Source organism: Bombus huntii, chromosome 6, assembly GCF_024542735.1.
Source record: "Bombus huntii isolate Logan2020A chromosome 6, iyBomHunt1.1, whole genome shotgun sequence".
Taxonomy (NCBI): domain Eukaryota; kingdom Metazoa; phylum Arthropoda; class Insecta; order Hymenoptera; family Apidae; genus Bombus; species Bombus huntii.
Window position 1 is genome coordinate 5,445,881 of NC_066243.1, and position 15,566 is coordinate 5,461,446.

The 15,566-nt window shown below is 41.6% G+C and overlaps 1 protein-coding gene and 2 long non-coding RNA genes across 3 annotated transcripts; 1 reads left to right on the forward strand and 2 right to left on the reverse strand.

The window, feature by feature from the left end:
* Positions 1-319: 319 nt before the first annotated feature.
* On the forward strand, positions 320-13,642 carry LOC126866994 (uncharacterized). Its single transcript, XR_007690117.1, has 2 exons — positions 320-420; positions 12,246-13,642. It is a non-coding gene; the product is annotated as an uncharacterized LOC126866994 (long non-coding RNA).
* Positions 4,583-8,568, reverse strand: LOC126866995 (uncharacterized). Its single transcript, XR_007690118.1, has 2 exons — positions 8,316-8,568; positions 4,583-4,686 (listed from the first exon to the last, which is right to left on the reverse strand). It is a non-coding gene; the product is annotated as an uncharacterized LOC126866995 (long non-coding RNA).
* Positions 9,457-10,861, reverse strand: LOC126866968 (uncharacterized). Its single transcript, XM_050621016.1, has 2 exons — positions 10,030-10,861; positions 9,457-9,946 (listed from the first exon to the last, which is right to left on the reverse strand). Exons 1-2 carry the CDS (start codon positions 10,851-10,853, stop codon positions 9,787-9,789), a joined length of 984 nt encoding a protein of 327 aa, XP_050476973.1. The 5' UTR covers positions 10,854-10,861; the 3' UTR covers positions 9,457-9,786.
* Positions 13,643-15,566: the final 1,924 nt, after the last annotated feature.

Genomic DNA, 15,566 nt, shown 5'->3' on the forward strand with positions numbered 1-15,566 from the left:
TCAAATCTCCTAGACGCTAGTTCAGCAGAAACACAGGACCGATAAAAACTAAGTCGAAATACGGAATTTACGTTTTGTCACGTACGATTCCAAGAAACCCAAACTGCAACATCCCGATTCCCACGGAAGCGTACCCCCAGCGGACCACCACCCCGTGGGGGATGGCATTATAAATAAGCGTAGCAACATAGCGCAGCGCTCATTATTCTTTACGGTTCATTCTTCTTGTGTTCATTATAATTTGTGTTCATTGTTATTACGGATCATTCGTATTACGTTCACTATTCTTTGTTCATAATTCCTGTGATCATTTTGTTATTACGGCTCATTATATTTTGTGTTCATTGTTACTACGTTCGTTATTGCGCTCATCATTGCGTTTAGAAATTTTGTATAATATTTTGCGTTTCGGGGTCTTTAGTTTTTCGGTCAAGAAAAGAGAACCGCGACTAAGTAAAAGAAAGATTTTAACTTTGAAATCCTCATTTCATCGCTTAGACAGAAACGCGCATTGTAATTGCGGTATTAATCCGGTTAGTAAATTGTTCAGTCTGTATCGAAATAGATAAATAAAGTAAAAGTTGATAGTAAACTATATTCGAGTTCAAGTAATAAACCGAGCAAAATCTTCGACGACCACCGGAGCAGCTGAGGTAATGGCGCCAGACAGCGCCTACTCCTCAAGGTAAGAAAATTAATTTTGAGAATTTCCCTCTTCTCTGATAATTTCGTTGCCCTCGAGAATCGAATTAGAACTTCCTATTATCAATCTCGTTTTATTTTCGTGAACGGTTTTGAAGATAGAATCATTGTTTAAACTTTAAACAAAGGAGTTGTCCGCTGTGTCGGCTTGTGCGAACGGAGTTTTCAGCTACTGAAACACCCACTAATCTTCGCATTCCTCCTCCCATTGTTGGCAAAATATTGCCCGTCTTTAGGCAAGACTTGCGAAATCACACAAGTCCCGCACAGAGAGGACCATTAAATACATCGTCGGGGTCAATCGAAAATTAAGAGCAATACCGGCATTGCTAATAACCGATATTCTTGCCATCGTTGCATGCGATTGTAAGAGAGAAATAGCAGAACAAGTTCCCTTCGAAAATTTAACCAAAGGATCGTTCGCTGTGTTGGCTTGTGCAAACGGTTTTTCGATTATCGAAGACACCCATCGATCTTCGCATTCCTCCTCCCACTGTTGATAAAATATTACCCGTCTTTGGGCAAGGCTTGCGAAATCACACGAGTCCCACACAGAGAGGATCGTTAGAATCATCCTCGATTATTAAACTCAAAAGGCAAGAAAATCGTGGTAACAGAATCCATCGTAGTAAATGAATTGAGTTTCGATTCTAACGGCAAACTACTACAGCGAAATTAAAGGAGAAGAAGAAGTCAAACGTAAAAATAAATTTATATAAAACAACGAAGAATCTCACATTCCTATCCAATCCAGCAACGCTAAAATATATATATCCAGCTAATAAAATATATACGGGTAATAATCTAAACAATTCTACATTCAAATAAAAATCCGTTCAACGAGGACAAATATTTATTGTACCCAGCTTTAATCCTCTCCCGTGCCAGTCTCCCTGCACATAGCAGGTTAGCCGAAAAGTGGAATTCGTTTACCAGTTGCATTAAGCGTCAGTTAACGCTACCCATTAAACGTAAAAAAAAAAAAAATAATAAAAATAAAATGTTTTGAAATAGTCCTTAGACTACTTCTGGTGGCAGCAACTACCGTATTAATTAGAAATTTAATCAGTATTACATACACAATAGTATCATTTCAATTTATTTCCCTTCCGATTAAATTCAAACTCAAACGAAAAAAAAAATTTCAGTAAAATTTAAATTTAAAATTTGATCGATTTAAACAAACAAATTGATACGTAACACAAAATAGCTCGCAAATCGCGAAGATTTCGTCGATTTTGTCGAAATCTAACTGTCATTTCCTTCCCGTTGGAGATATTTCGACATCTAAGCGCTCGTTGAACTCCATTTTACACTGCAAATTTAATGCACTACCGTTTAAGCGTCGAAAGAAGCAAAATAGCTCGCAAATCGCAATGATTTCGTCGATTTTGATGAAATCTAGCCGTCATTTCCTTCCCGTTAGAGATATTCCGAAGTTTAAGAGCTCGTTGATTTCCATTTTACACTACAAATGCAATGCATTACCGTTTAAGCGTCGAAACAAGCAAAATAGCTCGCAAATCGCGAAGCTTTCGTCGATTTTGACGAAATCTAGCCTTCATTTCCTTCCCGTTGGAGATATTTCGACGTCTAAGCGCTCGTTGAACTCCATTTTACACTGCAAATTTAATGCACTACCGTTTAAGCGTCGAAAAAAGCAAAATAGCTCGCAAATCGCGAAGATTTCGTCGATTTTGACGAAATCTAACTGTCATTTCCTACCCGTTGGAGATATTTCGACGTTTGAGCGCTCATTGAACTCCATTTTACACTGCAAATGTAATGCACTACCGTTTAAGTGTCGAAACAAGCAAAATAGCTCGCAAATCGCGAAGATTTCGTCGATTTTGACGAAATGAAGGTTACATTGTCAGAAATATATATATATGTGTGCGAATTCTATCAAACCGATAATCTAAGATACATACTTAAAACTAGCCTACATTCCGGTAAAGGATAAATAAATAATTGACATTTCATTTCGTATGAATACTACACTGCCAAGAGAAATATGCATATGAATACGTATATATATGTCGGAGATGAAAGTAAAACCGGAGCCTTCCCTATGCAATTTTGAGGAAGCCTTCTAATGCTTTAACCTAGATTTTATCATAACTGTAATTAAGCAATTGTCATTTGTAATTGTTTGACATTTGTGAAAAGCGAAAGTGGGTTCGAGGTGACAACTGGTCGCCGAACGTAGCCACGGTCACGGGATAAACGTTTTGCCTGATGAAGGTGTGGATCGGTTGTATTGTTCTCCCTAGAAATCACATAGAATTGTACTTTAGAGATGTTGATATAATGGGACACGTTGTATTTGGAATCAATCTCCAGACAGAAATTGCCTAGTATCGGCGTTTGGATCTTTCTCGATGTTTCCAAAGAGTATACAACAAACTTTTGACAGATATTGCCTAGCAACAACGATTGGAACCTTCTCGATGTCTCCAGCGAGAATATAACAAACAAATGCAGTCGTCTAACGAAAAAGATTTTAATCAGATATTCATTCGTGTGATCGCCTTGGAAAGTGATACATCAAGTAAATTTGCCGAGTGATTCAGCAAACGTATTTTTGTGTTTTAAAATTATTTAGAGTTATCCCGTTGACCGTGGATTCGTTTGAACCCCGGAACATTGTTGATAGCGTAAATTAAATTCATTATTCGTAAAACCTATCAATCGTTAATTTCATTATTCGTTAAATTCATTATTCGTAAGATATATTATTCGTTCCTCTTATTGTTCAATAAAACTTATTATTCTTTAATCTAATTATTAATTAAACTTATCATTTGTTAATCATATCATTTATTAAACTCATTATTCATAATATTTTGTAAAATCTTGTTTATTCGTGTAAATATATTCTCTGTTTTGTAAAACAATGGCTAATTCAAATGAAGAAACATTACGCGACTTAAATCCTAATGATAACCCGACATATATATATATATATATATATATGTCGGAGAGGCAGTGGGGATTGGGTTGTCGGTGTTTGAGGAGTCTTCATTGAAGGTAGCCATCTTTGCGGTGTAGCGAAGATACGATTTATTGACACAGGTATGAATAACACAGGTTTGACAATCTATCACGGCGGTGAGACGTCCGCGACACTAGTGACAGTGATCTCCGGTTCAATAACGAATCCGCGGCCAACGGGATGACAGTTCTCGCTGAATCTAAGTCTAACTCGTAAAAATAATTGCTGAGCGTAAAGACGTTACTCTTTAGTCGACGGGAGCGCGTCAAAGAATGCTCGTCCCGTCCCGATGATGCCACAGAGGAAAACTATAATGGGGTGTGTCTAAGGACACGAGATCATCGGATTCGTCGAGGAAAGCCTTCGTTTAGGAAGTAAGGGAAATTGACGTTGCTGCTAATTGGTCAATCTCCATATCGGTGGTTAGAAAAAGATGCTAGCCGCCCTCGAGGGAAAGTTGCTAGTGGGAGACGCCGCTCGTTGAAAAATATGTCTCCCCTATCTTCCCGTAGTTGAGACAAAGACTGTTTGTCTGTTTGAAGGACTTTAGTTAACTAAACCTTAAGATTTATAACGGGCCCTCGGGCTAGCCGAACATGTACTGCGGAGACGCATCGACATCTGGCAATCATCTTACTCGAAGAATAGGGTCTGCGTGTGGCGAGCCACGGGACAGAAACCGTTGGAATGTTTACTGTCGCGTGTCGCCACGAATATTTCTTTTAAGGAGAGCTATAGAATTACTCCATACCTTTGTTAGACAAAGCGTTCATCCCTTGACCGCGGCTACGTTGGGCGACAGACTGTCGCCTCGAACCAAAGCTCACCGTCACTAATCTCGAACAATTACAATCGGATTGAATAACTACAATAGTTTAGTTACAGTTATAGTAGACTTTAGATTGCAATGTTGCGGGGCTATCCGAAGGTTCCGGTGTCCTTTCATCTCCGACACGGCCATCCTGACTATCACACGTCCTCGTGTGTGGCTAAAATATCGTGTTTTCTTACATTAGCTTCGATGCAACTGACATTATTTACAATTTAACTAAGTGTCCAAGAAAGTCAAGGGTCCATTTCAACAACGAAGTTTTGTTCGGAGGTTTGACATGCAAGGAAATGAAAGAGGGCTCGAATTAGTAGCGCTATAATTTGTGTTTAAAGAGCTAGTTGCGTTCTGTGAGTTACCAGTCAGACCGTAATGACACGACAGATCATTTCGATTTCGTACACCGAAGAGTCTCAGTTTGTTGGATCATGTTACTGCGTTGGGTGTATCACTGTGGGTATGTTACAGATGTATGAGACATCACAGTGGATATATTGCGTATGTGCAAAACGTCACTGTGGATATATTACAGATGTATGAGACATCACAGTGGATATATTGCGTATGTGCAAAACGTCACTGTGGATATATTACAGATATATGAGACATCACAGTGGATATATTGCGTATGTGCAAAACGTCACTGTGGATATATTACAGATGTACTACAACCACAACGCGGTGTTAGTGATCCTCTGAGGTCGGTGTACTTGCATCGTTATTATCACCGTCGTCGTTATCACCGCAGACGTTCAACTCAGGAGGGACGCAGCTTTCCGGCATCTTTCTCAGTCTGTCATGTCTGTCCTTATATGATCGTTTTCCGTCTAGAGTTTTTAAGGTATACCTATCTCCTTCCAAAATCTCTGCTATCTCGAACGGACCCCTGAATTTCGGATCTAACTTCGTCTGGTTTCTTTCCTCGTTTTTACGTAACACGAAATCGCCAAGGTTGAACCTAACTATTTTAGCTTTGTTTTTGTCGAACCTATCCTTATCGTATTTGGCGCTTGCTTCTATATTCTTTATCGCCTGCTATCTTACATGGGAGATATTTACTTCTCTTTCTTCGATATTGTCGGGTAGGGATAAGCCGTAGGGTCTCGCTGTTCTACCGATTAGTAGTTCCAACGGACTTGACTTAGTCACGCGGTTGGTGGTACAATTTAAGGCCAGTTGTATTTCCCCGATCGCGTCTTGCCAGGACCGCCCGGTGGTTTCTATTGTTGTGAACATGTTTTTTAGCGTACTCATAACACGCTCTACCTGTCCGTTGGCCCTACTAGTTCCGGTCGCAATTAAATGGAGCTTAATGTATTTATTTATCTTGACAAAAGTCTCGAAATTCTTTGCCCGTAAAACATCTTCCCTGATCCGCTATTATCCGGCAGGGACTGCCGAACAAAAATATAGCGGACTTAAGCGCTTTAATGGTGTTAATGGAGTCTATCTTACGGGTATGGTGCAAGTATACGAACTTGGTGAAGGTGTCGACCAACACAATGACGTATTCCTTCGAATCGTTCTTACCGCTTAGTTTGCCCGTTATGTCCATATGAACCGTGTGCCAAGGTATGCTGGTCTTAGGTATGGGGTGTAATTCGGCTTGTACTCGACCCGAACTTGCCTTTGAAACTCGACAAGCATGACAGTTCTCTACGAATTTGCGAACATACTTCGCCATTCCTTCGAACCAGTAATACTCGTACAGTTTCTCAAGCGTTTTATCCCAACCTAAGTGCATAATGGACTGGTGCACATGGTTAATAACAGACCACCTAAACCCTCTCGGCACGATGGGCAGGCAGAGAGTTCTACCTTTTCTCTGTATTTTACGATGAAGGGTGCCGGACCGTAACTCATACGTATTCGCGACGTCTTCCGCGAGCTCTTCGTTCTGTAATTTATCGACGATCTCAGAAATTTGTGGGTCGCGACGTTGTTCCGCTAGTAGCCAATCGTCGGAGATTTCGGTTAGGTTAATTTCTTTCTCTACAATTTTGCTGAACGTACCGCGATCCAAGTCTACGGGATTTCGCGAAAAGAAATCTACGTGGGTCATTCGTTTACCTTCCCGGTACATAATGTCAAAGGTAAAAGTTTGCAGGTAAGCCCACCACCTGTAAACCCTGTCGTTCAAGTGTACCTTATTACGGGATGCTTTCAGGGAGTTGCAATCGGTGACAACAAGAAATTCTCGTCCGTGTAAGTAATGACAGAAGTGCTTGACGGCGTTTACAACTGCTAACGTTTCCAATTCGTAGGAATGATACCTAGATTCTGCAGGGCTAGATCTTTTGCTGTAATACTCCACTACTCGATTTCTACCTTCGACCCTGTGCATTAAAATGGCTCCGTATCCTTCCGAGCTAGCGTCCGTATGTAGTTCTATTGGGTAATTGGGGTCAAATATCATTAGCACCGGCGCGTCAGTCAGGACGGAAATTACCTTTTGTCTTATCTGTTCGTGCCTGTCCGTCCAAGGTATATTCTTGTTACTCGAGGTGAGTGCGTACAGGGGTTTCATTACTTGTGAAAATTTGGGAATGAAGTTTCGGAAGTAAGAGGCCAAACCTATGAATTGTCTAAGTTGTGTGACAGTCGACGGTGCAGGTAAAGAACTCAAGGCTTGTATTTTACCCGGGTTTGGACGGACTTCTCCGTTACGAATTACATATCCCAAATAGAGTACCGATGTCTTTAAAAAGGAACATTTTGAAAAGTTAAAGGAGAATCCGGCTTTCACGAGGGTATCTAATACGGTGTTCAACCTTTCTAGGGCTTGATCTACTGAGTCGGCAATAATTAGGACGTCAACAATAATTAGGAAGTAAACAACAACGAACGAATACGCGAGGTCGCCTAAGGCGTTGAGAATGGCCCTCTGAAAAACGGATGGTGCATTTTTCAATCCGAAAGGCATAGTTACGTACTCGTATTGCCCGTCGGGTGTAACGAACGCCGTATATTCCGTCGAATTGGGATGAATGGGGATTTGATGGAACCCGCTGGCCATGTCTAGGCTAATGAAGTATCTCGCCTTCTGCAATCTCGCGATTTGATCCGCGATAAGGGGTAGGGGATACCGGTCCGCGACCGTATTTTTATTCAATGCTCGAAAGTCTACACACAGTCTATCCGAACCGTCCTTTTTCTTCACGAGTAGTATAGGGCTCGCGAACGGTGAGTTACTAGGCCTTACAATCTTTGCTCTGATTAACTCGTCTATTCTCTCACGCACTATCCTCCGCTCTTCTTCGCTAAGTCTGTAAGGACTTCTTTGCACGGTGACATTAGGATCGATTAACCGTATTTCTAACTGGCCCGTGCTTACGCGGGCACGTGGGAAGCCCGTAATAAACGAATCCTTAAATTTTTCGAGAGTAGAAATTAACCGACTTTTATCGTTACCGATCACGTCAATATCGGCCGCGTTAATATCGATCTCGTCTTCGGGGGTTTTACTACAGGTGTTGACCACCTTTGTTCTACAAATATCGACGCTATTTCGTGTAATGCATACGTCGAAACCCTGGCTTAAAATCTCGCGACCAACCATGATATCGTAATTCAGATAAGTATCGGCAAGAACATGGAAGGTTATCTCCAATGTAAGACCGTTTATGCATACCGTGGACAAGATCTGGGACGTACTCTTAACACGGGTGTTTCCTATTCCTCGCATTACTACTAGCTCAGTCGTCCTCTTACCGGAGAATTTCGAGGCAGCCGACTCTCTAATTAATGAGCACTCGGCTCCGGAATCGAAGTAAAATGGGAACGACTCACCCAGATGACTTAGGGTACCAGCTGGGGACTCCACCGCGCAGCAGTTGACTACACGTTCATTCTTGGTACTGGCCTTTTTGTCCCGTCGTAGCGGGCAGTCAGGTGCGATATGGCCCTCCGCCTGACACTTAAAGCAAACCACCTGAGGCGATGCGTCCGGTCGCCTTCCTCCCTGGCGTTGTGTACTCCTCTGCTGTTGGTCACGCTTCCTCGTCCTACAATCCGCGAGTTTATGCCCTGGTTTGCCACAGTCATGGCGAATGCTTGACAATCCGTAACAATAGAAAACGGCACACCTAACAGATATACCCTGAACTTTTTCAACGCTTTTACTATTGCTAGCACCTCTAGTTCGTAGCTGGTGTACTTCGCTTCCGCGGGAGTTGTTTTTCCGCTGGCAAAGTAGACCGGATGAAATTTACCGTCGTTTAGATCCAGTTGCATTAATATTGCTCCGTAACCCTCTGCGGACGCGTCAGTATGCAATTCGGTCTCTGCGCCTATTCTATAAAGTGTTAAGACAGGCCCGCTGGTAAGCGCTGCTTTCAAGGTTTCGAAAGCTTCTGATTCCCGATCCCCGAACTTGAAGTCTATCTCCCTTTTCAACAGATCGGTTAAGGGTTTGGCAATCTTCGCGTAACCTCTAATGAATTTTCGAAAATATCCCGTAAGCCCCAAAAAACTCTGGACTTTTCTAACCGATGTTGGCTTGGGAAAGTTTGCAACGGCCTTGGTTTTATGAGCGGACGGCTTTATGGTGTTTCCCGAGACTATGTGTCCCAAATACTCGATTTCCCTCTGCATAAAACGACATTTTTTCCAATTTATGATCAGCCCATACTGCCCAGTTAATTCTACGACCATTTGCAAGCGTTCCCATGCCTCCTCTAAATTCTTTGCAAGGACAATGATATCATCCATGTACACGATGACAATACCCTTGTCCATCAGTTCTTTGTAGATCTTCGATATGTACTTTTGGAAGACAATAGGGGAAATTTTCAGACCAAACGGCAATTTCAGAAATTCGTATTGCCCCGTGGGCGTAACAAAAGAGGTATACTTTTGGCTATCCTTGTCTAGACTTACGTGGAAAAACCCATTCTTTAGATCTATCGTCGTAAAAAGCTGGGCACCTTGCAACGCATCTAAAACGTCTACAATTAACGGCAACGGAAAATGTGGACACTCAATGAGTTCGTTAAGCTCACGAAAATCGACGCAAACCCTGATGGAGCCATCTTTCTTTCGGACTACCACTATCGGACTCGCATACTCCGAGTCTGACGGTTTGATGACACCCTCGTTTGTCCACGCTTCCATCAGATCATCTACTTCCTTTCTTTCCGACGGCGCCAGTCTTCGCGGTCTTCGCGCTACCGGTTTGTCGCTTTTCAGAACTATCTTTGCGGTTATTCCGACGTCTCTCTTCTTCTCCGGCCTATACCCTTTAATAATATCCCGAATGGCCTCACGGTAATGAGGTTCTCGTACATGCGACAAGTCGATCTCGTCGAATTGTTCTACCGCGTTTACGCTCAGTACATCCGGCGCGTCCTCGTGACCGTCGGTCTGATCGTCGAGTCGTAAAAATGTCACCTCGCCCCGTTTGACTCGCAACTCTACCTGGTCTAAAAAATCGGTACCTAAGAGTAGACTGTGTCTTGTCATTACCTTATTCGAGACAACATGCAGGGTGATCGTAAAGTCGTACCCGTCGACCGTCATTACCCTTGTAAACTCGCCCCAGGTACTATTGCCAGCGGAACCAAAACCATCAAACCTAAGTTTGCAGTTTCCCAGAGGTGGTGATCCTAACCTCGCATACTCATCCGATCGTAAAAACGTGAGGTCACTACCTGTATCCACTAACGAGACAAACCTGCAGCCATCTATCGACACGTCCTTCAAGTACTTTTTCCTCTCCGGTCTTGAGATTACGTAAGTCTTTACTTGTCGCGCTGTACAATTCGCCGCCACATGTCCAAACTCGTTGCATTTGAAACACTTCATACCTTTTCCTTTCTGCGGACACTTAGCACTTAAGTGATCCGCACTGCCACAATTGAAACATCTTCTATTATCACTCGCTGTTGGCCTCGGCCGGCTTCGCACTTCCAATCGTTTTCCTTTATCCTCCTTGTGTCCCCCAAACTTTGTCTTCGCCTTCATGTCCTCCCTCATCTCTTCATACTGCTTCAACCGTTCTTTTAGTTGTTGCATGGTCTTGGCTCCATACAACATAGCCTTGTTCGCAGGCTCGTCGGGAATGCCTTGAACGATATACCTGACTTGCGACGGTATATCGACTGTTCCCTGTCCCGCAATCTCACGCATACAGTTCATATACTGTCGCAGACTCTCGTCTGGTCTCTTCATTCTATTTGCCAACTCCTGGTGTATCTGTTGGTCAGTCACGGCGTCTTCGAACTCATCTTTTAACGCCTCCTTCAGCTTTGTCCAGGACTTCGTGCATCGTTCTCGCTTTACGACGGATTGAGCGGAGCCCGTGAGCAGTTTCTTAGCGAAAGCTACCATGTGGATGTCTGACCTCGAAGTCCTCGATCCATCGACTTACACTCGGCAGACCGTCCCCGCTGAATTTCTCTAGCGAGTCCTCTACGTCTCTGAACGTTAGCAGCATGCACCTAGGCTCGTCTTGCCTCGGTCGTCTTAACACTGGAGTTACCCGAACTCTGTCGTCTTGCCTATTGAGATTGCGATTTCCTGGGCCGTTAACGTCCAAACGGTCCCCAACCACGCTAATCTCATCGTCGTCGTCGTCTTCTTCTGAATCAACGTCGTCATCCTCCGGGTCGTCTCCTCGTGCACCATGCTCCCATTCTACGCGTAACGCAGCAAGCAATCGCTCTACCAGCTCGCGTTTTCTGCCCGCTAGTCTCAGCCGTACTCTTCTCAGTTCGTCTTTTAGCTCAGATGTTCGCATCTGAGCCACCTGCTCGTCGGTCAATACTGCTTCTCCTGTATCGTAGTCAGCCATTGTTTCAGATATCACCTTCACGAATAAACCGTCACTTAAACTCTTCACTTGTCACTTGGCACTCTAAATCCCGGCTGGAGCCCCCAAAAATATGTAGTAACTTGTGGATTCTTAGAGTAAGGACAAGTGATTGCTGGTAGAGTTTAAAGTTTAAGGTATTTTAATGAGTGATATTCGATAACAAAACGACAGACTACGATATCATTGCACGCCGACTCACACTCCGTGTCCGCTCAACTCGCACTCTGCTTCTCGACTGACTCTGTGGCCGTTGTAGCACTCTATTGTCTATTGCTGGGCCCACCGCACACGTGTTCTACAGACGCTCGTAGCCAGGGTCACGTAGGTCTTTTCGGCTATTTACCTATTTACCTGAAGGACCCGGTAATGCATTGATGGAGCCGACAGCGCCTCGGCTCTCGCGACATTGTCTGTAGTTAGCTCGACGTTTCTTGGGCCCTTCTCCCCGATACTACATACATAAAAACAAAAGACATTTAAGAGGAAAAATATAATAATAATAAGGAACCTCTGATGGAAATGCCTCCGCAAACATTGTTCGAACGTCGATCACCGAAACCTAGGGAAACAACAAAAAAGGGAAAAACATCAAAATCGCAAAAACAATCATAAGCGTACCCCCAGCGGACCACCACCCCGTGGGGGATGGCATTATAAATAAGCGAAGCAACATAGAGCAGTGCTCATTATTATTCTGGTAAACATTCTTATTACGTTCATTATTCTTCGCTCATTATTATAGTGATCATTGTTATTACCGTTCATTATTCTTTGTTCATTATTATTGCGATCTTCGTTATTACGGTTCATAATTATTTTGTTCACTCTTTGTGTTCATTGTTACTACGTTCGTTATTGAACTCATCTTTAGAAATTTTGTATAGTATTTTGCGCTTCGGGGTCTTTAGTTTTTTCGGTCAAGAAAAGAGAGCCGCGACTAAGTAAAAAGAAAATTTTATCTTTGAACGCGCATTGTAATTGCGGTATTAATCCAGTTAGTAAATTGTTCTGTCTGTATCGAAATAGATAAATAAAGTAAAAGTTGATAGTAAACTATATTCGAGTTCAAGTAATAAACCGAGCAAAAACTTCGACGACCACCGGAGCAGCTGAGGTAATGGCGCCAGACAGCGCCTACTCCTCAAGGTAAGAAAATTAATTTTGAGAATTTCCCTCTTCTCTGATAATTTCGTTGCCCTCGAGAATCGAATTAGAACTTCCTATCATCGATCTCGTTTTATTTTCGTGAACGGTTTTGAAGATAGAATCATTGTTTAAACTTTAAACAAAGGAGTTGTCCGCTGTGTCGGCTTGTGCGAACGGTGTTTTCAGCTACTGAACCACCCACTGATCTTCGCATTCCTCCTCCCATTGTTGGCAAAATATTGCCCGTCTTTGGGCAAGGCTTGCGAAATCACACAAATTCCGCACAGAAAGGACTATTAAATACATCATCGGGGTCAATCGAAAATTAAGAGCAATACCGGCATTGCTAATAACCGATATTCTTGCCATCGTTGCATGCGATTGTAAGAGAGAAATAGCAGAACAATTTCCCTTCGGAAATTTAACCAAAGGATCGTTCGCTGTGTTGGCTTGTGCAAACGGTGTTTTCGATTATCGAAAACACCCATCGATCTTCGCATTCCTCCTCCCACTGTTGGTAAAATATTACCCGTCTTTGGGCAAGGCTTGCGAAATCACACGAGTCCCACACAGAGAGGATCGTTAGAATCATCCTCGATAATTAAACTCAAAAGGCAAGAAAATCGTGGTAACGGAATCCATCGTAGTAAATGAATTGAGTTTCGGTTCTAACGGCAAATTATTACAGTGAAATTAAAAGAGAAGAAGAAGTCGAACGTAAAAATAAATTTATATAAAACAACGAAAAATCTCACATTCCTATCCAATCCAGCAACGCTAAAATATATATATCCGGTTAATAAAATATATATAAAGGTAATAATCTAAGCAATTCTACATTCAAATAAAAATCCGTTCAACGAGGACAAATATTTATTGTTCCCAGCTTTAATCCTCTCCCGTGCCAGTATCTCTGCACATAGCAGGTTAGCCGAAAAGTGGAATTCGTTTACCAGTTGCATTAAGCGTCAGTCAACGCTACCCATTAAACAAAAAAAAAAAAAGTAATAAAAATAAAATATTTTGAAATAGTCCTTAGACTATTTCTGGTGGCAGCAACTACCGTATTAATTAGAAATCTAAATCAGTATTACATACACAATAATATCATTTCAATTTATTTCCCTTCAGATTAAATTCAAACTCAACAAAAAAAAAATTTTTTCAGTAAAATTTAAATTTAAAATTTGATCAATGTCAATAAACTAATACGTAACATTAGTGTAGTAAATATTTTGGTGGCAGCGGTGGGATCCGCTTCACGGAGGATTAAAGTTGGTTTAAACGGTTCGATACGCTCCACAGAAGACTAAGGTTGTCACGTTTGTCAATAAAATATATATTTGAGAAACAATGGCGACTAAATTAAAATCGTTGGACAAAGACATGATCTTGATGTTATCGGAAAAACTTAAAGCATGGGATGCGAATTTTCGCGACATGTGTACAAAAATGAATAAATTACAAGACGATGTGCGTTCACTGAAAATAAAAAAGCAAATCAAGACACCCGTATCATCGCCGCAATAGAGACAGTACCAGTGTTCGACGGACATCGACCCTCGGTATTTCGATTTTTAAGAGCATGCGAGCGCGCACGAAACATGGTTCCTAGGCATCAAGAATCTCAGTTAGTAAAATTATTAACGAATAAGCTTCGCAGACACGCGTTTCTCGCCGTAGAAGACACAGAAGTAATAAGTTTAAACGATTTCGGGAATAAATTAAAAGATATGTTCGGTCCGGGAAAAACGGTTAACGAATATAAAGGGGAATTAGCTACAATATTTCAACGACCGGGAGAAGATATTTTGGACTACATAGATCGCGTCAGAGATCTCAGACTGGCAATAATGAACGGGGAAAGATACGAGTACGGCACCGTATTTCAAGATAGGATAGATCGAGACACGAGGGAAGCTTTCGTTAAGGGGCTCCCAAACGAGGTGTATTTACGAGTAAAGATAGCAGAATACCAATCCTTGGACGATGCGTACCGCCAAGCCGTGAAAGCAACGCGAGAATTAAAACAAGTGAACAATAGAATTCGATACCAACATCCGACACCTTCGAATAATTATAACCGAAACAACCGCCAGAACTGTAGATTTGTACCACCGTCGCGGAAACATCTAAACAACCCGGGAATAGAAGAAAATGTCAGGAAAGAAACAAGAGCAATAACTTGGAAAGAAAAATGCATAAATAAATACCTCGATAGAGATCTAAATCAAAAGAGAAATGCTGATCATTTCAACCAATCAACTTTTCAATGCAAACACCATTCCGTTGCTGTGTTAAGGGATAATGTCACGTTAAATAATAAGAGGACGCACGGTGCCATAGACAGGATCATGAGTGAGAAATTTTCTGAGTTACCAAACAAGATAAATAATATTAGTGCCAAAGAACTTTCAGACGAAGCAGAAACTAGGAAATTGAACGACGAGACGACAGGCAATGCTTATCCATTGCCTAATATCACAGAGATATTGGACCCGCTGGGAAGTGCATCTCACTCAAAAACTTCTATAAAACCATCAGAAGGAAACTTTATCGAACTCAAAGCGAAATCATTAAATTGCAAGGAAGATCACACTATAGAAAATAAAAATATAGCTATCCCTAAATCCAAAACAGAATCTATAAGCAAAAAGGTTTGTAATAAAAATTCAAAGAATAATTCCAAATCTACCAAAAATATTCCTAAACGTTCCATACAAATAAATAATAATTTAATTATAATAAGCACTTCCAGTGAAACTATTCATCCTGAAAAGGTAGAGAAAAATAAAGGTGTTGTGAATAAAGTAAATAAAGAAGGAAAAAGGGTAACTAAGGAAAAGGATTCTAAACATTTTCAAGCTGAAGAAACGCAAGTTCAACGAGCCCAAAGAAATCAAAAGGGAGAAAATAGGGAATCACCAGTCGAAGATATATATAAAAAAATTTTTATCTCCAAAAGCAAGACAGCAGTCGAAAACTTGGACATATTCGCATATGTCAACTCAAAATTCATTTACGTAGAGAAACATATTAAACGACAAATGACAACACTATACCATGATATACTGACACAAAGA